The sequence below is a fragment of the Aythya marila genome (genome assembly GCF_965140915.1).
Source record: "Aythya marila genome assembly, chromosome: 20".
NCBI lineage: Eukaryota > Metazoa > Chordata > Aves > Anseriformes > Anatidae > Aythya > Aythya marila.
In genome coordinates, this window is record NC_139061.1 from 5,173,243 (window position 1) to 5,200,842 (window position 27,600).

At 59.6% G+C, this 27,600-nt stretch overlaps 1 protein-coding gene across 4 annotated transcripts; it reads right to left on the minus strand.

The window, feature by feature from the left end:
* Positions 1-82: 82 nt before the first annotated feature.
* On the minus strand, positions 83-25,702 carry POR (cytochrome p450 oxidoreductase). 4 transcript variants are annotated; one of them, XM_082776038.1, is made up of 17 exons: positions 23,952-24,461; positions 21,168-21,546; positions 17,206-17,389; positions 10,276-10,324; positions 9,327-9,455; positions 8,560-8,709; positions 7,508-7,632; positions 6,500-6,589; positions 5,981-6,079; positions 5,216-5,332; positions 4,437-4,555; positions 2,837-3,018; positions 2,524-2,673; positions 2,104-2,371; positions 1,322-1,467; positions 1,046-1,131; positions 83-860 (listed from the first exon to the last, which is right to left on the minus strand). In XM_082776038.1, the coding sequence occupies exons 3-17, from the start codon at positions 17,373-17,375 to the stop codon at positions 716-718; spliced, it is 2,025 nt and encodes a 674-aa protein (XP_082632164.1). In that variant the 5' UTR covers positions 17,376-17,389; positions 21,168-21,546; positions 23,952-24,461; the 3' UTR covers positions 83-715. The 4 variants fall into 4 exon arrangements, with proteins under 4 accessions (XP_082632164.1, XP_082632165.1, XP_082632162.1 ...); XM_082776039.1 differs by lacking the exons at positions 21,168-21,546; positions 23,952-24,461 and adding an exon at positions 25,663-25,702; XM_082776036.1 differs by lacking the exon at positions 21,168-21,546.
* Positions 25,703-27,600: the final 1,898 nt, after the last annotated feature.

Below are 27,600 nucleotides of genomic sequence, written 5' to 3' on the forward strand. Positions count from 1 at the left end.
CAAGCTCCAGAAACAGTGTTTTTTATTCCAAGGGCGAGTATATTTAAATAATTTACAGTCATTGGAAAGCCTGAAAAGTTCGTTCTTTTTTTTTTCTTTTTTTTTTTTTCCATGATTAAATCACAAAGATGTTAAAATAAAAATAGTATTTAAAAAAATGAGCGTACACAGCATGACGGAGGGGGCTGGGCACAGGGGAGCCGGCAGCTGCAGGACCCACGGGAGCCAGCGGGGCCCCGGCAGCCGTGACCCCAGAGCAGGTCTCTTCCAGAGGGGACAGGAGCCACCAGGAGGGTGGCAGGGGAAGGAGAGGGGGGCCTGTGGGGTCCCAGCTGGGCGCTGGCTCTGCCTTTTCCTCAGAGCAGCCGGCCGCCAGCCCCGGGGCTCCGGGAATTGGGCAGCACCAGGAATAAGGCAGCACCTCGTGTGCAGGAAGGAGCCCAGAGCTCCCCCGGTGCCACCCGTCCCTCGGCTGTCACCGACCCCAAGGCGAACACCGGGGACAGAGCCCCAGCCACCCCCCTGCCCCTCTCAGCCCCTTCCACCCAGCCTGCCCTGGAGATGGCTGCGGCCCAGGAGGGGCTGGGGGTGACACCGGGGTCGCTGGAGGCTGGGGACGGGGCAGTCGCCCACGGGGGCAGCGGGCAGGCACCTCCTGCCTCCCACAGGCCCATCCCAGGGACCCGTTCTCTCCCTGGCCCCACCAGCCCCGCTCTTAACTCCAGACATCCAAAGAGTAGCGGCCCTTAGTCATCAGTTTCTTTACATAGTCCGTGGCCTGGGACTGGCTCATGTTCCCATACTCAGCCACGATCTCGTAGAAAGTGTTCTGTACGTCCCGGGCCATGTTGCGGGCATCCCTGGAAAGGAGAGGACCGTGAGCGAGGTGGGGACACGGGGCCACCGAGCCCTGGTTGGCTCTGAACACCCAGATGTGGGGGGCTTGCTCAGCCCAGCACGTGGAGCAGGGGGTAAGCTGAGTCACGCCCGTTTGCCAAAAAACAGGAACATTTTCCCCAAATCCCCTCCCCGCCCCTCGACTTACCCACACACGTAGATGTGAGCGTTTCCGTCATGCAGCAGCTTCCAGATGTTCTCCTTGTTCTTCTTCAGCAAGTGCTGAACGTAAACCTGGCAGGGAACGAGGGGAAGGTGAGAGGGGCAGAGCCCCCGTGCCCCCAGGAGGTGTCACAGGGCCCACAGCTCACCCAGAGGAGCTGGGGCTTCCCGGGACTGCCACGGCCGTTCCCTGGCAGCGGGCTGCGTGTTTCCAGCCTCATTTCCCCCCCCCAGCACCACGGTGAGCGGGCAGGAGCGGTACCTTCTCAGCCTGGTCCCTGGAGAAGGCGACGTTGAGCTGGGTGAGGACACCCTCCTGCTGGAAGCGGGCCAGCTCCTGGCGGTACAGGTAGTCCTCGCGCTCGTGGCGGCAGCCGTAGTACAGCACCGTCTCGCCCACCTCCTTGCCTGTGGGGTCACGGGGCAGGCGTTAATCCCCCGGCCCTGCCACCCCCACCTCCCCCTGTCCAGCTCGCCCAGGAAAAAAACTTCTTTACCGAGAGGGTTGTGAGGCATCGGGACGGGCTGCCCAGGGAAGTGGTGGAGTCACCATCCCTGGAGGTCTTTAAAAGTCGTTTAGATGTGGAGCTCAGGGATATGGGTTAGTGGAGGACTTGTGTTAGGTCAGAGGTTGGGCTGGGTGATCTTGGAGGGCTCTTCCAACCTAATGATTGTGTGATTCAGGCCAGGCAGAGCTGTGCTGCTGCCTCTGTTTGAGGGAAGAAGCTCATTCAATAGCTACACGTGTTAGAAATGAGTGTAAGTGACCCGACTGGCTATTTGGGGAGGTGGTGGCAGAGGTCAAAGACCTGGCTTCGGTCTGTCTGCCCCTCAAACATCCTCTGCAGCCAGCAGAAGAGCTCAAAGCATCCTGGTGCTGCGATAAAGCACTCGGCAGCTCCTCACCCAGCTCCACGGCCCCTGCTTTGCTAGGCCCACGTCCCTGACCCTGGCGTGTGGCCAGCACAGGCTGGAGGCGCTGGCCGGCCCCGCAGAGCAGAGCCCTGCAGCAGCTCCTGCCCGGGGAGGTTCCTGGGCGCTCACCTTGCTGCTTGAGCCAGGCCCGCTCCTGGATGAAGCCGATGAAGGGAGCTATGCCAGTGCCCGGTCCGATCATGATGACGGGCGTGCTGGGCTTGAAGGGCAGGCGGAACTGCGACTTCCTGACGTACATGGGCACCAGGGAGTTGCTCCCGTTCTCGTTGGGCACCTTGCTTTTCAGCCAGTTGGTGGCCACCCCTTTGTTCAGCCGCCCCGTCTTGGTCTCGTACTCCACCGTCACGGCGCAGATGTGGATGGCGTTGGGGTGAACCTGCGGGGAGGGGACGTCAGAGCCAGGCAGACGGGGAGCCCCCACAGCTGGCTGCAGCATGGGACACCCAGTTTCCCCCTGCGGACCCCACACAGGTCGGGGTAACCCCGCTTTTCTTGGGCACGGAGGGACCCCGTGGTGCCATAGCTCACCTTGGAGGAGGAGGCGATGGAGTAGTAGCGGGCCTGCAGGCGGGGCAGGAGCTCACACAGGTGGTCGATGGGGGGGCGCAGCGAGGGCATGTCCTGCAGGATGGCCAGGATGTTCCTCCGGGCCTCCACCACCCAGCTGAGGTAGAGAGCCTGCGGGAGAGGAGGGCACACGCACGGTGACTCCCCCACGCAGCCACCAAACACCCCCAGAGCTCCCCACACACGGCACCCAGCGGCCCCACATCCCCTTCTGGGCCCCCTCCCCAGCCCCAGTTCACCCCAGCAGCTCTGCTGGGAGGGCTGCAGCTCCCACCTTGCCCTCCGCAGAGGACGATGCCATCTTTCGGAGGCGCTCCTGCTCGCTGCTGTCGGTGGCGTACTGCGCCAGCTCGTAGAGCACGTTGGTGCGGGGCGGGTTGGTGATGTCCAGGTAGTACGTCAGGGCTGTGCGGTACGACGTGGGGCAGGGGAAGGGGTGTTTCTTATTGGATTCCTCTGGAGGAGATGAGAGGAAAGAGGAAAAAAATAATAATAAAAAAAAGTAAACCAGTAGCTATTTGTTAAATTAGAGATTTGCTGCCAGCAGCTGTGTGCAGTACAGCAGGTGGACGCAGCAGGGGAAGAGAGAGAAGCCCCAGGGCTGAAGCAGCCTCTTGGCCAAAGCCCTGCTCCCACACAAAGCAGCTCCAGCACAGGGCAACTCTGTCCCCAGGCAGCTGTCTCCTGGTTGCCTATTTTGCATTTCAAAGGTGTCACCCCGATGGGACACTGACCCAAAACATCCACACGCTGCAGAGGACAAGGGCTCAGCTCACCGTCCTGTTTTCCAGGGGCAGCAACATTCAGGGCAGGGGCAGCAGGAGTGCAGCTGACCCAGCAGCAGGTGACACGTCCTGCTCCATGCCTGCTGCCCCCAAGTACTTCATTGCCCCCCGGTTTTGTTCCCTGCCTCCCATGGGAAGCGTCACTGCACAGACACCTCGGGAAGGCCACGCGGAAGGCACGGCGTGCCCTCGGCCTGGAGAGCAGCAGTGCTCGGAGCCTGGGGTCCAGACAGAGGGGGGAGCAGGTTTCCAGAGCAAGCTCAGGGCAGAGACACCCAGAGAACTGCCAGGCCCAGCAGGAGGGGGCTCTGCAGGGCTAATTTGGCCTCACGCTCTTAATGCCTCCGTCAGACCTGCCCTCAGGAGCATCCTTTGGCCACGGACATCTGTGCTCACAGCCCCCTGGGGAGGTGAAGCAGCAGCAGCCAAGGCTGGAGCTGTTCAATTTAGCAAACTAAGAGCACCGTAAGGGACACAAATAATGATATGAGGACAGAGCTCCAGCAGCGCATTAAAGCCAGTTGCTCTCTGGAAACCAAGAGCCTGCTCCTGGGCCAGCAGCTCTGATGCCTTGGCGCAGGCTTCACCGCCTCGGGAGCAAGATGGGCAGCAGCTGCAAGCTCCCTCTTGCCAGAGGCCAGCTCTGCTGGGAACGATGCCCAAGAGAAGCTCTTTGAATCAGCACTGAGAAGAGCTCTCCTCCGGCAGCTCCGTCCCCAGGGCTGTGCGTCCTCCAGGGGCTCACCACCAGCGTTTCAGGCTCCAAAGCTCCTCCCAAGCTCTGGGGCTGCAGCAGCAGCAGCAGCAGCAGAGGGATGCTCTGGTGGGCTGGCGCTCCGTGATTAGGAGCGTGCTGTTACGTAACTTGTTGTTGGATGGGCACAGCGAGGACATTTCACAACTGACCCACTTCGGCTGGCTCGCAGCAGGCTCTGAGCCGCTGCCGCTAAATGGCTGCGCACTCGGAGAGGCCGTGGGATGTCCCCGTTTGCCTCAATCCCGAAGGGGACCTGACCTCTGCTCTGGTGCAAGGACAAGAGGCTGTGGCAGAAGGAGAGCTGCTGATGCTCAGGGGCGATCCACACTCACCGTCCAAGTTGTTCAGGGACATGATCGTGTCCAGGTCCGTGCCCAGGATCTCGCCGATCTGATTCACCAGGGATGAGTCATTGGCCGGGTACACGGCCACGTGGTCCCCAGACTCGTACCTGGTACAAAAACAGGAAGAGAAGAGATGAAAATTGGCACTTCTCGCCCACACTGAGCCCGAGCTGCTCAGCTGGAGGACGAGCAGGATGGGGCTCAGCAGGACAGCAGAGCTGAGCTGCTGCACTGCACCTGCAGGGCCAGACCCCAGAGCTGGCAGGCAGAGCAGCACGGGACCACTGGGGAATACTGGTTTTAAGAACCCAGTCTTTTAAGGGGGAGCTCCAAGATAACTGCAGTTTTGCCAGAGACTTTAATGAGGCCAGACTTGCAGCAAGGACAGGCCAGCTCCCTGCCCTGTGCTTTCTCACAAGCACACCGATGAATTTAAGCCAGCAGGAGGGCTGAAGAGCAGGGCTCTAGCCTCCCTGTGCCCGTACATCCAAGCCAAGCAAACACAGGCATGAGCCATCCCAGTTCCTGCCTCTCACAATCTGTCTGACCCTTTTTCTTTGAATTAGGGAATTCTTGCAGCTGGCACTGCCCAGGTGGGACGGATGCGCAGCCTGCTATGGAGAGGCTCAGGGTGGCCAGCTATAGCCCAAAACGTGGGAGAAATCCCTGATTTGGAGTACCTGGGATGTGGTCCAGGCGCCAAGAGGGGGCAGTGTTAAGTTTTGGCTCCAGCCAGAAGAGGGGAGCAGCCTCCCGTGGGCAACTACCTGATTTTGGAGTTGGAGATGTCCAGCTCCAGGTGCATGAGGTGTCGCTCTCCGCCCTCGTTCAGCTTACGGTTCTCCGTAACCACAGCCAGGAAGGGGTTCTTGGCATCAAAAGGTCTGGAAGGAAAGACAAGGACCTCTGGGTTACCCTCCCGCGGGCTCACAGCACCGCTTTCATCCAGGAATGCTCCAGAGCAGGCTTCCACCATCGGAGCACGGGGCTGCCCTGGCTCTTGTTTCAAAGCACACCACAGCACGAAACAAATTACGATCCTGCTGCTACCCACGCTGGCAAAGAAAACAGATTATTTTCCTTGTAAGCACAGCCCAGCAGTCAACAGCTCCTACCCCGTGAAGAACAAGTGATGCAACAGGGGATTAGAGGGAGTGTCACGTCTCAGAGCGACATTTCAGGTCGGAATTCATTTACACAATTAATCTCCCCACAGCAATGCTGCAAGCAGCCATCGTGCATTAATTACTCTGGGGGACGAAAGGCTCCAGACCGACCTCGAGACAACTGCTGGGAACTTAGCAGCCAAAACAGCGCCTGTGAACACAGCCGACTTCTCAAACACCGATGATTCACTAACTGGGGAACCCCCAAGAGTCCCAGGGGAGATCTGAGCCCACATCTCTCAGGCAGACATCTGCCCCATGACTGTGCTGCCAAAATGCCCCTGCCTGTGGTGTTTGAAACATCAGGAACAGCAGCAGCTGAGTCCTGACCCACGCACACCCCGTCTAGGGCAGCCTGGCACTCACGGCTTCTGGTTCTCGTAGCTCTTGAGGCGGCCCATCTCACCCGTGTACACTTTGTTCATGTTCACGTCCGTGTGCACCACGAGCTCGTACTGGCGGATGCTGGGGGAAACGGGGAAAGGAAAGAGGAAAAAAGTCAAAGTGGGAACGCCAAGGTACAGTTGGAGCCATCCCCTGCTTTGCTGGATTTGCTGCAGTTCAAAAAAAACCAAAAAAACAAAAGCCACTTCCACCCCTCCATCCCTCCTGAGATATGAGCGAGCACGGAGATGATGAATAAAGCCCAAAGGGAGAAACATCTGCTTCACTGGGAGTATCACCAAGGAACTAAACCCAGCACATCCACCCTTCAAACCAGAAATCCATGGCTGCACTCGAATTTGCCCCAGGACAGGCTCAGTCCGAAGAGCCCCACTCACTGACCTGCTCCGTGTGCGCCCCCCAGCCCGCAGGAATTGGGCAGTGGCCCAGGCCTGATGCTGCAGCCACCCCTTACAGGGGGTCGATCCCTCTGGCACCCACCTGGACTCCTCTCCTGTGGCCTCCACCCCGAAGTGCTCGCACACGGCCGGCCAGAACTGCTCCCTCCAGGTGATGAAGTCCTCTTCCAGGCTAGGCAGGGCAGAAGAGGGGTTCAGTAACGCTGCCCACGAGGGAGCAGAGGGGCATTCCCAGAGGAGCATTCCCAGAGGAGCCATCCCAGATCCCTCTGAACCTCCTCCTTCACCATTTGCTCTCGGAGCCGGGCAGTTTTGGTACCTCCACGTGCCCACAGACCAGCCTCAGAGCATCTTCAGGACACGAAGGGGATGGGAGGGACGCCTGCTGCGCCACCCACCCCTCCCTTCTGGGCTCTGCCAAGGAGGGTTTTGTTATTCAGGCTCGGTTTTTGCCCAACTCAGCTCCCCCTTGCCCACTCCTGGCATTAAGTCGCCTTCCTACACGGCAGGTTCCAACCTGGAAAGGTTCATTTTCCTAGACTCAGAGCCTCCCACACGTGGCACAGCCCTCTAATTAAATCTTGCAGTCCTTGGAGGCAAAGCCACAGGTTGATGTAATTTCCACGCTTAAGCTCCTGCCAGAAGGGTGTTAGGTGAGCACAGACAATCATTTCTGGACCTCTGAGTTGGGGCAGTGCTGCCTTCTACCCTAAAACAAACAGTTCACGAGGAGATGGAGCCTGGCTCCTCCGTGGGGATGGAGGAACTTATCCATGGCTGGGATATCAGGGGAGCTGCAGCAGGGCAAAGGCAGAAGAGGCTGTGAAGCCTTGCAAAGAACACAGCTACAGTCACTTAAAGCTGATGTGGGATTTCCCCAGGTTCAGGATTCCCCAGGATGCTCAAGGGATCCCAGGATCTGACTGATCTCTGTAGGAGAGAGACCAGACACACACTCAGGGACACGCCAGCTACCACAACCAGCCCTGAGGAGTTAATTTCTGCCTCAGCAGTAGATCCAGCTCCCTGCCAAGGTCCTTTCCACGCTGCTTTAGCCAGCTCAGACCGCCCCTAAAGCCGAGCCACTCACTTGCCATCGTCATCTCCCAGCCCAAGTTCAAAGATGCGCTGAGCCCCAAGCTCCTCCAGTCTCTTGTCCACGTACTTCCCCATGGCATTGAAGTGTTCGTACGTCTTGTTCCCCAGCCCAAAGACCTGGAAGAGAACGCTGATAAGCACGGAGAAGCAAGGAGGGGATTTCCCCCGGCCAGCCAGCGTCCTCTGGCCAGCAGCAGGCGAAGGATGATGAGATCAGAACGCAGCAGGCAGACAGCAGTAACTCTCCTGGGTCCCTACCAGCTATTTGTGAACTTTCTGAGTTACAGCCTGCCCCTGGCTTTGCTCAGCTGGCAGCTCTGCTCTGAGCCAGGATTCAGGCACAGCGAGGGGACGTGCAGGCAGGAGCTGCCCGTGCCAGCTCCTCCAGGGGCCAGTAAGGGTCTGAGCTGCCAGCAGACCACTTGTGTCCCCCTCCCTCCCACAAACCGCCCAGCGAACGCTTCCTGGCTGCTTTGTGCCGAGCAGCTTCGCCTCTCCAGCAGAGGATTTTCCCCTCCTTTGCAATTGTGATGCAGCCTAAGGAACTTGGCTGGGCTTTAGGTGAGGTGGCTGCATCTCCGCCAATTATTCAGCTCGGCACCGGAAAAGAGCCACGCACTCCTCCGAGTGATTTAATTTGTGGGAGAAGATCTGGCCAAGGGCTGCTCAATTAGCTTCTGAACAGCAGCAGCAGCCTGTAACTCATTTACAGACCTTACATTCGATGCCTGCTGGGCTGTTTGCGGCGAGGCATCGCCAGCGAACCCTCATGATTTAGGGAGTGGGGAGAGGGCTCCGGCAGCTGCGTTTAAAGCCCCCAGATACGTGCCTGCAAATATCTGTGCAGACAGAGACAATAGGGACCGCATCCAGACGAGGCACAGGCATCATGTTGTGCCTGTACCCAAGCCACGTGCAAGCACAGCGGAAGGTTTTTGGCTTTGCTGCCCAAATGCAGCAGAAACTGGAACGGAGCAGCTCACAGTGGAGGGGTTTTGGCTTTTCCTGCCCAAATGCAGCAGAAACGGGAACGAAGTGACTTACTGCGAACCGGAGACCCGAGAGGTCAGTGTCTGCCTCCTGCAGCCAGTCGTAGAAGTCCTGGGCATTGTCCGTGGGGTCGCCCTCCCCGTACGTGGCCATGCAGAACACGGCCAGGGACTTGTCGATCTCGGAGAGGCGGCTCAGGTCCGACTGCAACACAGCAGAGAATAAAGCTCCAAGGATCCCACAAGGGGGTTATCGGGCAAAGCTGTTCCTACAGCACAGCTACAGCCCCGGTGCACAGGGCAGCACCACGTCACGTCAAACTGATTACAACAGGGGCTGGGGAAAGGCCGAAGCCACCTGAAATGGCAAGGGAAATAAAGCCAACCACACCCTCACTGGGCTGAAATCAGCACTTCTGCCCCACTAGAAAAGCCATCGGGTTTTCTGTCTAGGCTGTAAGGGACAGGATTGTTGTTCCATCCTGAGAACGGAGCATCAGTGCCTCTGTGCCAGACTGCTGCAGGCCCACGGGACCAATGCTGACTACAGAATGAACGCGGAGCATTTTTCACACTGTCAGCAGTGTGACACGGCTCCCAGACACCCCAGGCTACTCTCCCTTTTCAGACACGTTGCAGAGTTCACCCCAAATCCATAGACTGACGAGGACCAAGCCCACCTCAGCACCTCTCCGCCTCATTCAATCCCCTTTGCTCCTCTAAGTACCACTGCTAACAGTCCCATGGCCACGTTCTGTCTGCTTTTTGGGGGCTGCTGGATGGATATGATCTATCCCAAGGCTGTGTTTGTGTCTAACTTACCAGGTCATACTCCTCCGGGTCTGCTGCCATGCCGCGGAGGCCGTAGCGGTGAGCGTCCTTGGAGAGGCGATTGGCAAACTCCTCTGCCGTGCCCGTCTGGGAGCCATAGAAAACCACGATGTTTCGTCCCTGGAGAGAAGAAATCCCCGTTAAATGGTGATTACTCATCTGGCAGAGGCGCAGAGGAAGTGCTTCTCGTCATAGAAGCCTGGGAGTGGGAGCCCTGCAGCTGGAAGGAGCCTGCGTTCGTCCAGGGGCTGCCGCCAGGTTTGTGGCAGAAGACTCAAGGCTGAGCTGTTAGCAGGAATATCGCTCTGCTCATCTCCGAGGTGACTCGGGGCAGACTAAAACCAAAGCAAAGGACAACCCCTCAACCCCTCGAGGTTTGCTCTCAGCCTCGAGGCTGCGCGGTGACTCCTGGAAGCGGGGAACTCCCTGGATGAGAGCAGCTTTGCCAAAGCTTTGGGGAAGTGCCCGAGCACAGGAGCTCCTGCTCTGCAGCAAGCCAGCTACTTTGATGTAAAATGGAAAACGTATCCAGCCCTTGCTTTTCCCTCTGCCTCCTCTTGCGTGCAGTCCAGCAGCTGCCAGCTCTGTGTGCAATTCCCATCTCAGAGCGAGCCAGGTTCGGGAACCAGCCCCACAGACACACAGCTGGCAGCCAACGACTTTGAAGTCCCTGCCATTTCCCTCCTGACTTCCATCTCATGTTACATTTCTTTTTTTTTCTTGCATCCAATTGTCACTTCAACTTTCTCTCTCTAAGAGCAACCCCCGTGCACAGACTGCTCGAGCTGCTCCTGCCTCCCCGTCTCCGGGCGCCCCTCGCAGCAGACACGTCTCTGGGGACAAACAGGTCCCCCCTGCTGGCAGCTGGCAGTCCCCGGGGGAAAGGGAATGCCACCAGCTCCGTCACCCTCCCAGCACAGCGTGCATGCAGGCAGCTTACCGTCTTCTTCATTTTCTCAATGAAGCTGCTGTCTCTCGGCGAGGGTGGCCTGAAAGACAGGAGGAATCCCCGCTCAGATCACACGCACTCTTTAAGGTCAGGAATAAGCAAGTAGGGAAAAAAGAGCTCCCCAACCTATCTCAGGTCTCAGGAAGGCTTTCAAAGTAGGGAGATTCCCCATCAAACACGTGTTTAGCCTGTCCCAGGGCTGTCCGGCACTCAGCTCAGCTGCAGGGTGGCTTCTCCACACACAGCCACGGAGCAGAGGACAGCGAGCTGCTAGGAGGAGCCCAGGAGCTCAGCCCTGGGCAGCAGGGAACTTTTAACTCTGAAAACTGCCCCGTAACCGCTGGGCAGGTTGAGGGGACCCCACAGAGCTGGGATGTGAGGATGCCTTCAGATTAACCACGGGGGCTCAGCCACGGTGCGAGAGGAGGGACGGGAGAGCTCCCTGCCTCCCCCCCGTGCAGCAGGCAGGCTCCGCTTCTCAGCCATGCCCCCAGGGGCGGGTTCTCCAAGCTTGAAGTCACACAAGGCTAAAAACCAGCTGTTCTGACCTCAAAACAGACCTTCCCAGAGCGTGCCAGACATGAGTCCCAGAGCCGGGAGCCCCAGGGACACACAGAGGCTCCGCGGCAGATCAGAGCCGCTGGCAAGGCGACCGCTGCGCTTCAAGGTCCCGCGGTGCTCAGTCCCACACCAGGGCTCCTGTCCCCAGCACAGAGGGCACGGCGGTGGCTTTCTTTGCTTTGAAGGAGGGATGAACCACACCGGTGTCAGGATCAGCCAGGCAGAAGCTCACCCTGCTACGGCTACCCTGCTAGGTGGGACGCCAAGAGGACCCGACTGCCCTAAGCGCATTTATGGGGTTTTAGTGGCACAGCACGAGAGCGACCCAGCCCTGCTGGAAGCCGGGCACCCCCAGGCACGTGTGGCTGCAGCAGATTTGCCACCGGAGCCTCTTCAAGGCAGGAGGACAAGTGCCAGGAGCTCACTTGCTGCCTGCCCTGCTGCGGAAGAGGGGAACGCGGGACCCGTTCCCATTTCTCTTTCACAATGGAAGAATGCAAGGCTGGGTCTCCTGTGGGAAGAGAGAAGCCTCCAGGCAAAAAACAAATGGTTTTGGCTCTGGCCCATGTGAGAATGTGCAGAGCTCACTAACAGTTTCCTACACCCCGTGGCTCGGAGGGGGGGATCCGCGCGGGTGTGCGCAGGCTCTCGCAGAGCGCACGCAGGGAGCAGCGGGGTGGGGGGCGTCCAACCCAGCACGCCCCCGAGCACCCCAACCCCACAAGGAGCTCCGTAACCAGGCCCCACAGCTCCCAGCGCTTACATTCCCATACAGCATGCACAGAAGATAGGCGAATACCACCCAAAAAAGCTTCCCATGGAGGCTGTGCTCCCAGGAGAGCCACTTTCTGCCCCCATTCAGCCTTCCCGTGCTGTCATTTGTACCCTGCTGGGGACAAGGACGTGGAAAGCACCTTCCAGAGCAGCCCCAGCCCTGCTCCTGGTGCCCCCAGGACACAGACCCCATGGGCTGCCCCCCACGTGCCCCACAGCCCCCTCCCAAGACTCGTCTCTCACTGAGCTCCTGGCTCGCGGGTGCGTCCCTTTGGTTGACTGCCCCCTGGAAATCAGATCCAGCTACAATAGCTGTTGTCAGCAGCTAGACAGAATGCTTGGAGAGAAAGGAGAAAAAATAAAAAAAATGAGTTTGGGATCTTTTCAGTGAGCTCCCTTTAGAAGAGGAAAGGGCACGCATGGAGCTGGTCTGCTTTCAAAGGAGGCGAGCCCGCACCGAGGGGCTGTGGTGGAGCAGCCTGCCGCTCGGGCACAGAAGAAACGAGTCTGGCTTCTGCAAAAAAGAGCTACAGGACTCCCTGAAACTGCCTCAGCACGGCGGCTTGACAATCCAAGCACAGATCCTGAAGACAGAAAGGACGCTCGTTTTCATGACTCGGAGAATGAAAAGAAAACGTAGCAGAAAATCACATCTGTAGCACCGACCGCTCTTAGAGTTTGACAGCTCGGGGCAGCGTTTGTAAGTTAGAAAGAGTGACGGGTGGAGGAGAGGGGATTAGCTCCGTTAGCTTAGTGTGTGCAGGCTGCAAGCCCTCGGTGAGAGCCCGCAGCCCAGAGAGCTCCCTTTCGGTTCGATTTCAGGAGGAGGGGAGGAAATCACCGGCAGCTCAGCAATGTTATCAGAGTCTCCGCTCCATCAAGCCTCGGGCTCGGTTCAGCTGAACACCTTTCCTTCCAAGAGCCCCCCAAAATGTCCTGCCCACTGAAGGCACACGCAGATACCAAAGAGAGACCAACCTGGACACGAACTGCTCTGTCTCAGGCACCACAGCCAGGACCTCCTGGCAGCGAGGTGCCTCCTGGCACGGCTCTCCCTGCGCTCGGGGACCTCCTGGCAGCGAGGTGCCTCCCGGCACAGCTCTCCCTGCACTCTCCTGCCCAAGCAGCTCCCTGGGGGCAGCGGGAGCTCCCCCCTGACCCGAGCCACCCCCTTCGTGGGGCAGACGAACTCACCTGGCCACGGCCGCCTCTTCTCCTGGCACCGAGTAGGCGCATCCCATGGCGAGGGCGCAGGCAAACAAAGAGTCCCGGGGCGGCCGTGTCTGCGGGGGGAGCGCTGGGGGAAGGCTCTAACTTAGCTCCTCGGTGGGGATTCGGGGACAGGCCTCTCCATTCCGCTCCCCCCGGGCGCCGAAGCCGGGCGTCAGCCTTTTGTTAAGGAGAAGAGAGGCGGCGCGAGAGGTCCCGGCGCGGGTCATAGCAGGAGCTCGGGGAGGTCCCGAGCGGATCCGCGCGGCCCCGAGCCGCGGCAGCAACATCTGGCAGCAGGGGCAGCGAGGAATTAGGAGCAGGGAACCAGACCTCCCAGGATTCCCCGCAGCGCTCGTCCCTCTCCCGTCCCCATGGAGCACAGGGAAGGGGGGGGGAACAGGGCACAAAACCCTCCTCCGGCCCCGTTACCTTGGAAACGGTTTGTATCCAGCTGCTTTTAGATATCTCCTTTTTTTTTTTAAATAAAACAAAAGTCGGCGTCGCAGCTGAATGAAAGGGTTCCAGGCACGGCGGGAGCAGCTGCGGCAGTGCCACGCCGGGGGTGGCCCCGAGGAGTTTGTTCTCCCCGGGATCCCAATCCCAATGAAATCGGAGGGGGTCTCTGCCTCTGACGCACGCAGGCAGCAGAGAGCTGATCAGGACGAGAAGCTGGAGCGATTCCTGCCACAGGAAACCCGGCGAGCACCAGGGAAGGGGGTTGTGTAGCTGCAGAGCTGAGATAAGCCCCTTTCTGCCCCAAACAACGTCAAAGATGAGGGGGAGGAGGAGGAGGGGGGGGGGGCTGACACCAAGCGCGCCCATCGGGGGCTCGCCGCGGCTCCCCGGGGGAGCAATCTGTGCACCGCAGGCACACGAGGGAGGGAGGGAGGAAATCTGTGATTGAGGAACACGCAGAGCTGGCCTGGCTGAGGGGAAGGAAATAGTAAAAGGAGTGCATGCCCCAGTAATGCCACCGAGAGGGCACACAGCCACCCTCACCATGGGTGCACGGGGAGCTGGAGCTGCTCTCCCCAGGGACATCTGCAGAGCAGGCGGCCAGGAACGCACCAGTGGCTTCAATTACTTCTGAAAATGGCCAAAATGCAAGAAATCCTCAGTGGCAGCACCCCGGGCTGCCCCACGTGCGTCACACAGCACAGGTACACCATGTCTTGCCTGCAGGGAGCTTGTACCTGGTCCCAGCTCTGTCCCCTCTCTGGGACCCGAGACACGCAGGCAGAGGGAGAGCGTGGTTGTGCGGGGCCACAGAAAGTGAACCCAACCCAGATCCCGTCCAGAACAGGGGATTTGGTGCATCTTTTCTTCCCCAGTCAGCAGCAGAAGCATTTTCTTTCCGCCTTGGCTTGGTCGAGGCGTGTGGGCAGCTCCCAAAAGCCCCAGGAGGGCACCACGGTGCCAGAGCCCACATGTGGATGGAGCCTCTGCTTGCACTCTCACACCTTGCAGCAAACCCATTCAGGCAGCACCCCTCACGATGCATCTGAATCCCTACCCAACCCTTTTGTCCCCCAATCTCTCAAGGCTGAAGCTGAGGGCTAAAGGGCTGTGACAGAAACCGTCCCCCAGTGCTGCCAGATAAGGCACATCGGGACATTTTGGCGAGTCGAGGTGCAGCTGCAGGGAAAGTGCTGAAGCAAGGCAGCACCTCCGAAGGCCAAGGTTCTCCACGTCAGCCTGAGACAGCCCCTGCCAAGGGCTCCTCTGCCTCCGTGTGTCCAGGCCTCCCTGCCCTGCCCCACAGTGACCTGCTTTCCTCATCTGCTTGCTCAACAGCAAGGAAGCCCCACCCCAGGGAAGGAAATCCAAGGCTGAACAAGCTTATTTTCCCCAACTCGTTTCCCTCCCAGACCCAAACGTGCCATGAAATAACACTGCCCAAGCTGCAGGAGGCTGCTGTCCCCTCCCCAGGGGATGGATGTGCCATCACCCACGACAGGTCTGTGCTGCCCTCATCTCACCATGATGCCCACACCAGGGCTGCAGCAGGGGCAGGTTTCCTGTATAGAAAAACCTATTTCAAGGCTTTTTTTTTCTCGCTCTTCACCTGCCTGGCTGTCACTTTGCCAAAACGGGATCGTGTCAGACGACGTCTGGAGCACCACGGCCTTCCAGCCTGGCTGTCGGTGACACAAGGTGCTGCTCCTCCCCAGCAGCTCACAAGCAGCAGCTGCACCCAGCTGTCTGCCAGGCAGAAGAGGCAGCACAGCGTGGGCAAACCCACCAGGCAGTCCCTAAATGATGCCCACAGCTCGGGGTCCCGCAGCACAACGGGGCAGGAGGAGATGCCTGGGGTGCCTGGCGAGCTCCTCCGCAGCGCCACTTCTCTGCAAGGTCACAGCAGCCTGGGGAAGAGCTGCGTGTGCTGGTGGGATGTCACAAGGACAGCCAGGATGGGAGTTTTGGGGTCGGTCGGGATCTAACTTGCAGCTGCTGGTGCTGTTCCTGCAGCCAGCTCAGCTCCGCTCGCACTCTGGCCGTGCCCATCGCGGTCCCGGATCCGCACGCACACAGCCACACGCTCTCGCAGGCACGGGAGGGAAAGTATTTCACTGATTCAACAAAACAAATGCCCAAGATAAGGCTGGGAATCATTCACTGATAGCTGCTATCAGCCTCGCACACACCTGTTTGCCACGTGGTACTGCAGCCAGGGACATTTTTCTTCTCCCAAACCCTTTCCACCCAGGAAACGCGCACCGGTGCGTGCAGCCTGCCTTACAGCTCATTACCAGGCGTGTGCTGCTCTTCCCCATCATCCAGGGACTTCACAAAAGACCTGGCAGCCCAGGCCGGCCTTCAAGCAGAGGGCTTTGCCCAGCAGCCAGAGCAATCGTGATCTGACCAAGGAGAGGAGACCAAACCTGCCCCTTTGCAACCACAGCCTGAATCGCGACACCCACACTGAGCGATGAGCCCTGAAAGGAGCACAGCCCACTGAGGTAGTTACAGAAGCCAAGAAGAGATAAAAGAGATAAGAGGCCCGCAACCTCGTGCTGTGTCCACACGGGGTAACAGGAGTACAAAATGCCTTGGCTCCTGTGCAGTGCCCTGGCTCATCACCAAACGGCCCCGCCTGACCCGTCCACGGACAGCTCCTGCCCCTGCTGGGCTGCGACCCCTGTGCTCGGCTTTGGAACCAAGGACTGGGAGGTATTTCTTACCAGAGCAGTGCCTCATGGAAAAAAAACCCTTCATGCAGGACACCTCGCTGGTGCAGCAGGGTGTGGAAAATCACGGAGCTACTGTGAGCACCCAGCCCCTGCAACCCTGCCCCTCGTGGCACCGCAGCCACTCAGCTCCCAGCTCAGCAGCGAGCCTGCACCCAGCGCTACGGACACAGAGGATTCACCTCACACAGAGGTTACATTCTGCAGAGACCCAATGCTGAGCTGGCTTTCTGCCCCGGGGCAAACTGCATCCTCAGAGCGGATCCCAGGAGGGATGGTACCGCATGACGCCAGCTCCCGAGCTCTCTGGGGCAGGGTTTGCAACCTGTACTGACCGTGCCATCCACACAAAGCCCGCTGCTCCCAGGGGAAACAGAAGAAATGGGCTAAAAAGGCCAGCAAGAAAACTGATGTTGAGTTTTGTACGTGCCAGGCGAAGAACCAACCTCCCCCAGACCTCCCCTGACGCAGCTCGCTCCTGGCCCTAAACCCTTGGGAGCAGACGGGGTGGAACAAGGACCTCTCCCCGTCCCAGCCCAGCCTCCTGCCGCTGCAGAGGCCAGGCAGCAAAGCCGGGCACGTTTCGTAAGAGCTGCCAAGCAGCTCGTGCCCAGAAACTATCTCCCAGTTCCCAAGGCCCTATTTCTTCTCCTGACAGCTAAGAGCAGATAAGATTTCCGACAGAAGAAACCTGCTTAAGAACAAATTTGTCTTTCTCCAGATTTATCTGTGACTTATCAGAAAATGAAGAGAACAGCCAAAGCAATCCCGGAGCATTTTGAAGTGCAGCCAGGGGATTTTAAAGCCTCTTCTCGCCTCGCTTGGCAAGACAAATTACTGATTTGAGCCACAGAGCAGGGTAAGAGAACTGGAGCTTGGTTCTTCCACGGGGATTTCAGCATTGTGAAGGAAACGCACAGCTCAAAAAGACCCCACATCTGGAAACCCCGCAGAACCCAGCTAAGCCTCTTCCCGGAGCCTTCAAGGCCCCACAGGCAGCTCTGTGAGGCCCGGGCGCGATGGGAAACGCAGCAACAACTGAGTGAAAGGCTGGAAATCCCATTTAACCGCCCTCAGACACAGCAAGCAGCCCTCTGCTCCCGGGAGCCTGCAGTCCCAGCCCCCAGGAGGACTGGCACCAAGACCGAAAGCAGCTGCCCCCCCCCCCCCCCGAGTTGTTACTTACAGTGTCTGGATTTTGGGGAGCTCGGGGATCTCCTCCTTTTTCTTGCGGAAGAAGAACCAGTAGGTGAAGAGCCCGGTGATGAGGGAGATGAGGAACACGTCGGTCATGCTGAAGAAGGAGTCCTGCTGCACGCTGCCCGCGGGAGGCGCGTCCATGCCTGCGTCCCCCATGGCGATCAGAGAGGCTGGAAGGAGAGAGAAATAAGGAGAGAGAAATAAGAAGAGAGAAATAACCAAATGAATGCCTGCAGCAGCACACGGGCACAGAGGAACAGAATTGAAGGCTGTTGGGAACGTGCTTTTCCGCTACACATTCAGCTCCAGGAGCACCAAGCAGCCCCACAGCATTTTTGGAGAGCTTCCACCACGTTCAGCGAGGTGCTTTCACGTTGAGCAAGGTGCTTTCACGTCCCGAGGTGCCTCACCGTCCTGCCAAGCTCGTCCCTTCCCCTTGCACCCAGCAGAATTCAGTCCAGCCCGTTCAGCCAGCCCGCTGGAGCAGCCCCGTGCTGCAGGCAGGAAGCCCACACCGCCCCCACCACCACCCACACTCCTGACTTACTCCCCATCCCCACACGCAGACCCCGTCCATTCGTGCCTCTGGCTCCCCTGCCACCCCCTCTCCCTTCCCCAGTTTAATTTCTGCCCCCTCGAGCCACCCCTTCCCCCGTTCAGTGAGCGCACCACCAAAGCCTTCATTTAACTCATCCATTCACGACTCCCTTTCCCCATTTCTTCTGGCTCACAGAAGAGACGAAGGCACCCAACCCATGCCCTCAGGACAGCCAACACCTCCTTGGGGACACCTCCCAGGGTGTTTCTCACCCATTTTCTCACCCAGCAGCCCGGCAGCACTGAGCAGAGCCCTCCCAGCCCAAAACCACCCTGCCCAGCCCCACCAAGGGCTGACGCTTCTGCTGCAGGTCACCAGGCAGAAACCAAAGCACGGCCATGCCCACGGCCATGCCCAAGGTGTGCGGGGACCCAGGACACGTCCCCAGCCCTCGAGTGCCCCGTGGCCTCGTCCTCCCCCCCCCAAGCCACCCCTCGCTCCCTCCCCCTGCCCTGCCCGGCTCTGAACCCCGCTGCGCCGATAGCAGCATTATCTTCCGGGCACGCAAGGGCACACTCTGTCCAGGCAAAGAGATAATTAACTCAAAACTCGATTGGCGGGGGCAAAGTGACTCTCCTCGGGCTCGGGCAGCCCGCCAAGCCGGGAGGGAGACCATGGACATTTGAACTCGCACGCAGCAGTGAGTCAGAGCCACAGATGGGACGTGGCAGGGCAGGAGAGGAGGGGTCGCGGCTCGGCACGCCGGGGCCCGAAGGAGAGGAGCTCCTGGGTGGCTTTCCTAAAGGACCGAGGGAGAAGCAGCAGACTTCAAGCTGTGCCTGGGCTGGGAAGTAAAAGTGGCTGAGGTTTCAGGTTCGGGGAATTGGGAAGGGAAGAGAAGGAGATGCTCAGGGGGCAGGAGGGAGACGGGGGAAGGTCTTGGAAGAGGAACGCAGGAGGTCGGGAGGAAGAGGTGGCTCTCTGACCCCGTTCCCCTTGCGCCTGCCCTTCTGCCAGGTGCTGATCCCAATCAAACCCAGCCACACCAAAGGACCCCAAAATTGCAGAAGCACTCCCGGGGGCAGCATCCTGTGGGATGTGAGAGCAGGTACCAGCCACCAACTCTTTGTTCACAGCACTTTGCCCAACCTACACCCAGGCTCTCCCTCCAGCCCATCATTTTATCCCCCAAAAAAACACACAGCAGCTGGTTTTTACCCCAGCCCACCCTGCCTGCTTGTTGCTACCCCTGCTAAGGATGCATCCAGCTCCTGCACAGCTCGGGGGAACCCACAGCCTGCTGCCTGCCATCCCAGACAGGCTCCTGGGCACTTCTGCATCCCAACAGGTCCTCAGCCCCACCAGGAGTTTAATTTAGCGAGGAGCTTGGCACAGCACACCACGAAAGGCACTAAAGCAGCGCAGAGCTCCCCACTTGCCACTGGGCTGGCGGAGATGGCACTGGGCAGGGGGTGGGAAGAAAAATGCGAGCAATGCAGCTGCAGACGAGCAAAACACCTGCTCCTCTTGGGCAGGGCACCCCGTCCTCCCTCCCTCGGAGAGGGGCTGCGTCTCGGAGCCAGGCGAGGGCTGGCTGTGCTCCTGCCCAGCCGCAGACTAAACCTCCAGGCCAGGGAGCCCCGGTGCCAGCAGCTCCCTGCGGGCTCCCTCCTCTCCTCCTCCCCGTTTGCTCCCAGCTGCTCCAGCCACTGGCACCCAGGGAGGGAAATGCCGGGGAGGAGAAGCGTTGGAGGTGCTGCTCCTTCGTTGCCTCCCCTCCTGACGAACCCCAAATTCTCCCTGCCCGCTCTCCTCCTCGCTGCCACCCCGGCTCATCTGCAGGAAGAGCTCAGCCCCCGCCAGGCAGCCGCCCCCTCGCGCACAGCCCGGGTTCCTGCTCAGTTCTCGAGCTGCTTTTTACGTCTTTGAGCAGAAAAAAATCCACGGGGGCTTCCCCGGGGAGCCTCAGTGGCTGCTCACACGCGGGAAACCCCCAGCTCTTCGGCGGGGGAAGCAGCACCCAGCTGCCTGCAGGAACACCTCCGAGCCTTCAGGATGCTTTTTCCAGGACACACAGCATGCCCAGCTCCCCTCGGGGCAGCCACGGCCACGCCAGCACGTTTATCCCCAGCAATAGCCCCATCTTCAGCCCCCTTTCCTGGACAAAACCCTTCCCCGGCACAAGCCCACTGCTGTTTCTACAGCAGCATCAGGTGTCTGCCCTGCAAAAGTCAGAGGCATGAGCATGACACAAGGGTTTGCTTAGGTCTAGCAGAATTAAGGCAGAGGATGTGGAATTAGACTTCACTTTTTTTTTTTTTTTAAGGCTGTCCTAACAGGAACGGCTCATGGAGCCCACTCCCCCTAGCGCAGGAAGGACCCTGCTGGAATCGGCCTTTTTGGGTTTTTAAACAGGGGGAAAAGAAACGCACGATGCACGAGTTCCCCTTCCATCAGCTTCAAGGCCAGCTCTTTCATCCCCAGTGTTTATTGTACTCTCGGCCAAGATAAGGCAGACATTCAATCTCTTCCCACTTTTTTTTTTTAAATTTCCTGCTCCTGGTTTATGCTCACAGCACCCACCTCAGCTGGGACGCGAGGTACCAAACCACTCACACGTTCAGAAAGGCTGCAGCGAAGCAGCTCTGCTGCATTTTACCCCGACTTTTCAGCCTCCCAAACCTGGGAATTTGCATGGTAACGGCAGCTTGCAGATCCTCGGGTCTGATTTAATCCCCCAGGATTTCCATGGGGACTAAAGGTGCTGCCGTGCCACCTGGTTAGCAGTACCGAGGTATTACATGACATTATAACAAGAAGGAAGGGGAAGTGCCCTAAAAAAACAAGCGGTCAGCAACCCCAAGGGAACTGCTGTTCTCCCTCTCTTGCACACGGCTGGGGGCAGCATTAGGGGATGACACCAAAAAAAAAAACAGTGTCTCACCACATATACGGACTTCTGAGGGTTGCAGACTGCTCGTGTTATCTTCTGGAGACCAAAAAGCCTCAGCTCGGCCGCTAGCTCAGCTCTTTGTGCAGGAAGCTGGCTCTCCACGAGCTGAGTTTGATTTATGCAGTGCTTGGGATGCCTTTCAAGCATCTCAGGACGTGGCTGCCTGGCCCCAGGCTGCAGCCCGTGACTCCTGCCCCAGATCCACCTCCCGCACCGCTGAGCCTACCGACACAGCCAGCTGAGCTTTTTTGGGGTTTTCCGAGCCAAATCGAGTGGCAGAGCCCCTTTTGGACACTTTTTGGACATAGCGAGCTCTGGGCTGTCCCAGGACACCGGGACAGGTCCGAAACCTGAAGCACACCCACAGGAGCGAGCTCACTGCGTGCCCTGCAGCCAACACGAGCCCCCAGCGCCCCATCCTGCCCCGCTCACCGGCGCATCCAGCGAGGACACTCACCACAGGACTGCTTCCACACTTGTTACGATCAGCAACGTTCTCAATTCACCCCCACCCCGACCTGCAGCACCCTCAGAGAGCCCCCGGCTCGCTCAGCCCAGCTCTCCCCGTGTCGGGCTCCCAGCAAAAGCCATGCCAGGGGCACGAACGGAGCCGTGCCCGGGGAGGTGGCTCGGCACGGCGCTCCTCTGGCTTCCTACAGCCACATGACGACCCTCGTGCCACTGACTCAGCACATATTTTGGGTTAGCACAGAAAGCAGAAGCACAGCTGTCACGATTCTAGCGCCGGGAGCTCCGCGCCGGGGATGTCAGCGTGCCCCAGAACATCCCTGCGGGCTCACGGTGACCGCTCTTGTACGGCACCATGGAGAAGAAGCCTTAAAAAAAAAAATAACCACAGCTTTAAACCAGGGATCAGCTCAGCACGGCACGGCCCCAGAAAAGAGCTGGGTGGCAGATGGGGGATCCTGGGTGGAAATGAGCAGCTGGAGCCTGTGGAAACCCCTCTGGTTTCACAGCACCGGCCTGCAGCCCGAGCAGCAGGCCCAAAAGCCCATCTGTGATAAATGCCACCACGCCTCACGCAGCACCCAGGAAGGTCTCACTCCAAACTAAGCCCAGGAGGGGTTTTTAGGCCCCCAGCAGGGTCAGACACCCACACACAACTCGGGGCTTTCGGTGAGGCAGAACCAACAAATTCTCCTCGCCGTGCAAGGTCGCTTCCAAGCAGGCCTTGACACACCGGCCCAGACATCAGCAGAATTGCTATTTTCAGCACGAGACAGATGTGGAGCGTGCATTTGGAGGCGAAACACTGCGTATGGGAGCGTTTGCTGTCCCACTGGGGCTTTCTCTGGCCAACAGGTCCCAGTAAGGGAGAGCCAGGGAGAGACCACGAGGAGAGGTGCTGCACCTCGGCACCAGGGGCACGCCACGGTGGGGCCGGCAGCGAGTGCAGGGCCCTGCACCAGGGGACTTGAGGCATTGTCCCTTCCCTTCCCCAGGTAAAAACCTGCACAAGGGTGGGAGGCATCTCACCGGCACCTACAGCCCAATGAACAGGAGCCAGCGCAGATAAACAAGCGTTCAGGAGAGAAAAACAAGCCTGCAGGATTAGGGGATAAACAAAACCTGAGACGGGGCAGGTGAATTGAACTCCTCTGCTGGCTAATCCTGCTCCCCAGCCTCCCCTCCCAGGGCGTCGAGCCACACGGGCACGCTTGGAACGGGGAACGAGCGCTGAGAAGCTGGGACAGGACGAGAGGAGCTGCAGGCCACCTTCGGGTGGCAAAAGCCTCCAACGCTGCTCTCCTGCAGGAGGTTTGCTGGGTGAGCATCAGAGGGAGGTGGCGAAAACAGATCCAGCAACCCTAACTCTAACCCTAAGTCTGAGGTCCGTCCAGACCTCTGATCGGAGCGGCGTGTTTGGAGGGGTTATTGATTGACTTCAGTAAGGAAAAGTTAAGAAAACCCAGGCTGAAAGGAGATCTCCTGCTGGAAGAGCCACAGCTCCCCGGCCCCACGCCGCCCCTGCAGAACAGAAGACGCTCGGCACACCATTGTTCCTCCCCTCTGCACGCCTGGCTGCTCCTCGTACCTCAAGTAATCGTACACGCGGCCCCGTTACACAACCAGGGCTTGCACAATCCTCGCAGGCGCTTCACCAGCTTCCTCCTCCGAAGCCTGGAGCTCGCTCAAACCCGGGGATGCCGCGAAGCCGGGCCGGCAGACACGTTTCCCAAAAAGTCCCTCAGCAGGAGGCAGCCAGTGCCACCAGGACAGACCCACCAACCCCCCGAGCTGCCCACCAGCCCCTTACAGCCGCCTGGCGCAGGCAGAGAGATTTTTCCAGGGAGGAAAACCCAGCCGATCCTTCCCCTCCGATCCTCCCCATCCCCTGGTCTATATGGAGAAAGGGATATTAATCAGTAATCCTACTGAATTCCTTGCAAAGGAATAACTGTGGGCACAGAAGTGGGCGATACCTGAGGCAGCTCACTTCGATAACCTGCCCCTAGGGATCAAACTCAGCCGCCCTTTGGACCGGTGGCCTCAGAGAAGCCACCAGAGCTACGGGCACTCCCTGCCTCTCTGAGGGCTCCGAGCACCGGGCAGCCCACAGCTGAGCCCAGCGTTTACTTGGGGTGAAGCAGTGAGGAATTAGGAGCAGCCTGCCGTTATTTGCTCTGTTCTGGGAAATTTCAGACCCCGCAGAAACCAGCCCTGGCAGGCGCACGCCACAGGGCTCCTGCCTCACCTCGTACAAGCCCCGCGAGCGGCGCTGCTGAGGGGAGCAGGGCTCGAGTCAGGCAACAGCACAAAGTTCAGTGCCACCGGAGGTAACTGCCGGCTGCTCGGCTCCTGCCAGGGAGAAAAGGGACGGGGGGGAGATGGCAGGAGCGGGGAAATCTTTCACCCAGCCCCTGGGGACGCAGCGAACGCTCCCTTTGCTGCATCTCAGATGGAGATGGAAGGAGATCCCAGCCCGCTCCTGCTGGGGGTGAACTGGGCGAAGGAACCACCGCCCCCAGCTCGTCCCCACAGACCCACCGGCACCCAAAGGTGCTCCCCCAGCCCGTGGGGTGAGAAAAAACTCGTTACCTCGTTCCCACCGCTCCGCGAGCAGGCGCTGACGGCGCCCAGGAGCTGCAGCACGGAGGGCGAGCAGCACCAAACGCCTCCCTGGAGAGCAGGAAAGGGGACCGGGGGCCCCGGTGAGCTCCCGCAGCCGCTTGGGGTGGGGGGGGGAGAAAGCAAAGCAAAAGCTGCAGAAAGCACTCACTTGCTCAACCCCGCGCAGGCACCACCCCGCGGATTACTGATTGAACGGGAGGCGGCTGCGAAGCGATGACAGGGCAGGAGATTTCCCTCGGCGATCCGCGGGGAGAGGTTGCACGAGGAGATTTAGGAGCAGAGCAGGGCTCCTGTAAGGGTGAAGCCAGCTGGGTGGCGGCAGCTCCTCCCTCCTGCCCACCCCGTTCCTTCTCCGAGGGTTTTTTTTTTCCACCTTTTTACACCGCAGGATCAGGGGAAAGCGCCCGGTGTGCCAGCCCTGCCTTTCCCCAGCGGCGTGGGGAAGCGTTTTGCACGCCCGGCTCTGGTGCAGAGCCACGTCCACGTGCTGCAGGGCGCCCAGCACGGCCCCAAAACAAGGCACTGGGAGCTGTGCACACCCCAATGCCCAGCAAACACCCGACAAAAGATGAGCCTGAAGGAAAACCGAGCACTGGGGCAACACGGGGTGCTCTGGGGGGGCAGCTCACCAATTTCGTTACCCGCAGCAGGTTAATTTACACGCGTGCCCTGCGTGGCACAACAGCCCGTCAGGATTTCTCAGAGACCTACAGCAAAGGATGGCATGCTGCCTTCCAGCTAGGGCAGGGCTGGACGTGCTGCTCCTCACTGCGATCCCACAAAGCCCAAACCGGGGGCTGAGCTGCCCCCACGACGCCGGCACCGTTTTACTTTCCGGATTTCGAAGCACAGACCTGATCCTTTGGAGTTTTCTGGCTCCTCCCCAGGACCTGCTGCTGCTTTTTAGAAACGGGCGGAAAAGTCGAATCCCACCTCGGTTTCCCAGGCCACTGAGATTAGGCAGAAACCCTAAATGACACCTTTCTTCTCCCAATCATTACCTCTAATTACCTATCACACCAATATCCATCATTATCAGCCTTCCTGCTCCCAGGGCAAGGTCAGGGAGGAGCCCTCGGGGGGGCTTCCAGGGCACAGCAGCCTCTCGGAGGGGGGAACCCAGCGGTGGGGGAGCCCCAAACCCCAGGAGACCCCCAATAATAGGGCTCAGCCCGCCCCAGGCAGCCCAGTAACGGGGTCCCATCACCCCAGACACCCCAAATAACGGGGACCCGTCACCCCAAGCCCCCAAACAGAAGGACTGTGCCCACCCCAAGCCCCCCAGCAACCTTGCTCACCCCAATAGCGGGGTCTTCCTCGCCCCAAGCCCCCCGGTAATGGGGCCCCGCTCACCCCAAGCTCCCCAATAATGGGATCTGACCCCAATACCGGGGTCTTCCTCGCCCCAAGCCCCCCAGTACCGGGGTCCTGCTCACCCCAAGCCCCCCATTAATAGGATTGTGCTCACCGCAGCCCCCCAATCCCAGAGCCCCCCACCCAGTGGGACCCCCCCCACCCCAAGCCTTCCAATAACGCCCCCCAGCCCCCCAATAACCCCACTAACAGCACCCCCAGCCCCCAGCCCCCATTACAGGGCCCTGCCCACCCCATCCCCACCCCCCCTCGCCCCCACCCCCCCAAATAACGCCCCCAGCACCCCAAAACCCCCCTTAACCCCCCCCAAACCCCCCCAGAACGGGGTCCTCTCGCCCCAAACCCCCCTGCAACGAGCCCCCCACACCCCAAACCCCCCAGCAGAGGAGCCACGACCCCCCCCTTACCCTATAACCCCCCCCTTTACCCCATAACCCCCCCCCCGCCCCATAGCGCCCCCCCCCAGCCCCCCCCTCCCCCCTCACCTGCTCCCCGCTCTGCCCCTCCCGGCCCGGCCCCGCCGCCGCGCGCAGCCCGGCCCGCACCACCGCGACCCCGCGCGGGGGGGGAGCCACGCCCCGCCCCCGCCGCGCAGCCAATGGGAGGCGCCGGAGGGGGCGGCCCCGCGGAAGTTTGCCTCCCCCCCCCCCCGTCCTTCCCGAGGTGGTACGGGCCCGGCGCGCCAAATGGGGGGGGGGCGTTAAAGGGGCAGGGACGGGGGAATGGGGACGGGGAGGGGGTGGGGGATATGGGGGCACAGACGGACACACAGACGGGGACAGACGGACAGACAGACGGGGACGGGTGTAGGTATGGTGGGTACACCGTGCCTGCCGCCATATATGCACCACCAGGTATGGGGGGACAGACAGACGGATATAGGGACACGGGTATAGGGACACGGGTATAGGGACACGGGTATAGGGACACGGGTATAGGGACACGGACGGACAGACAGACACGGGTACACGGACAGACGGACAGAGGTATGGGGACAGGTAGAGGTATGGCAGATATACCCCGCCTGCCGCCATGTATACAGCATCAGGTATGGGGGGACAGATATATGGGTACATGGACTGATGGATATAGGAACATGGACAGACAGACAGGGCCGTGGACAGACAGACGGATACAGGTACACGGACAGATAGGTACACGGACATAAAGACAGACAGAGGTACAGGGACAGGTATAGGTATGGTAGATATACTGTGCCTGCCACCCTATATATAGCACCAGGTATGGGGGGACAGACAGACAGATATAGGGACAAGGATGGGCAGATGGATATATGGACAGACAGACATATAGGTACGTGGATGGACGGACATAGGTACGTGACAGACAGACAGAGGTACATGGATGGACAGATGGATACAGGTACATGGATGGACATAAAGAGATGTAGGTACATGGGCAGACAGACACACGGACAGGCATAGGTACACGGGCATAAACAGAGAGGTACGTAGACAGACGGACAGAAAGATACAGGTATGTGGACAGACAGACAGGTACCTGACATAAAGGTGTAGGTATACGGACATACGGACAGCCAAAGGTACACGGACAGATAAAAGCATATGGACAGACAGACAGACAGACACGGGTACACGGCCATAAGGCCAGCTACAGGTGCGTGGGCACAATACAGGCGTGCACAGACAGACGGACAGACGGACACAGACACGGACTCGGCGCCCTGCTTTGGGCACAACGCACGCTCTTTGGGCATTTCGGCAGGGCTCCAGGCAAAGCTCGCCTCGCCACCACCGGAATTGCTCAAGAGGCTCCAAAAATGTCTCTTTTGGGGGGAAATTTCACAACCTGCAGCCCGGGACCCCCGGCTGCAGCATGGCCACGGCTCCCTTTTGGGGTTTTCCCCACACCGTGACCGCAAACCACACAGGAACACTGGGCTTGGAGGGTGAGCCACCAAGATAGGACTGCAGGAGAGGTGTGGGGGCATCCAGGGGGGATTTGTGCCATCGGGGCCATGATCCCGCTGCTATCGCCGTGCTGCTGGTGTCCCATCGGGGCCACGGTCCCGCTGCTGTCACCTATGGCCGGGATCGGAGCCGATGACGCCCACGGGGAGGGTGCAAAGTCCGTGTGGGTGAGCCGGGGGCATCGAGGAGAGGCAGAGCTGCAGAGACCCGGGTCCCCGGGCACGGCCCCGCAGTGACAGAGGGGTCGGGGACACCCTGCAGGGCACAGGGGGTGAGCAGGGGAGCGGGGCTGCCCGCGGGTATCCCGGTCAGCCGGTGGCTTTGCTGGAAAAAGAAGGAGTTGGGGGAGCAGAGAAATACAGGGATTTGCGTGGAAATACTTTGTGGGGCTGCCCGCAGGGATATGGGCAGCAACGGCCCCAGCTCAGCTGGCTCCTGCCCCGAGCTGTCACCTCCAGACAGCTGAAACCT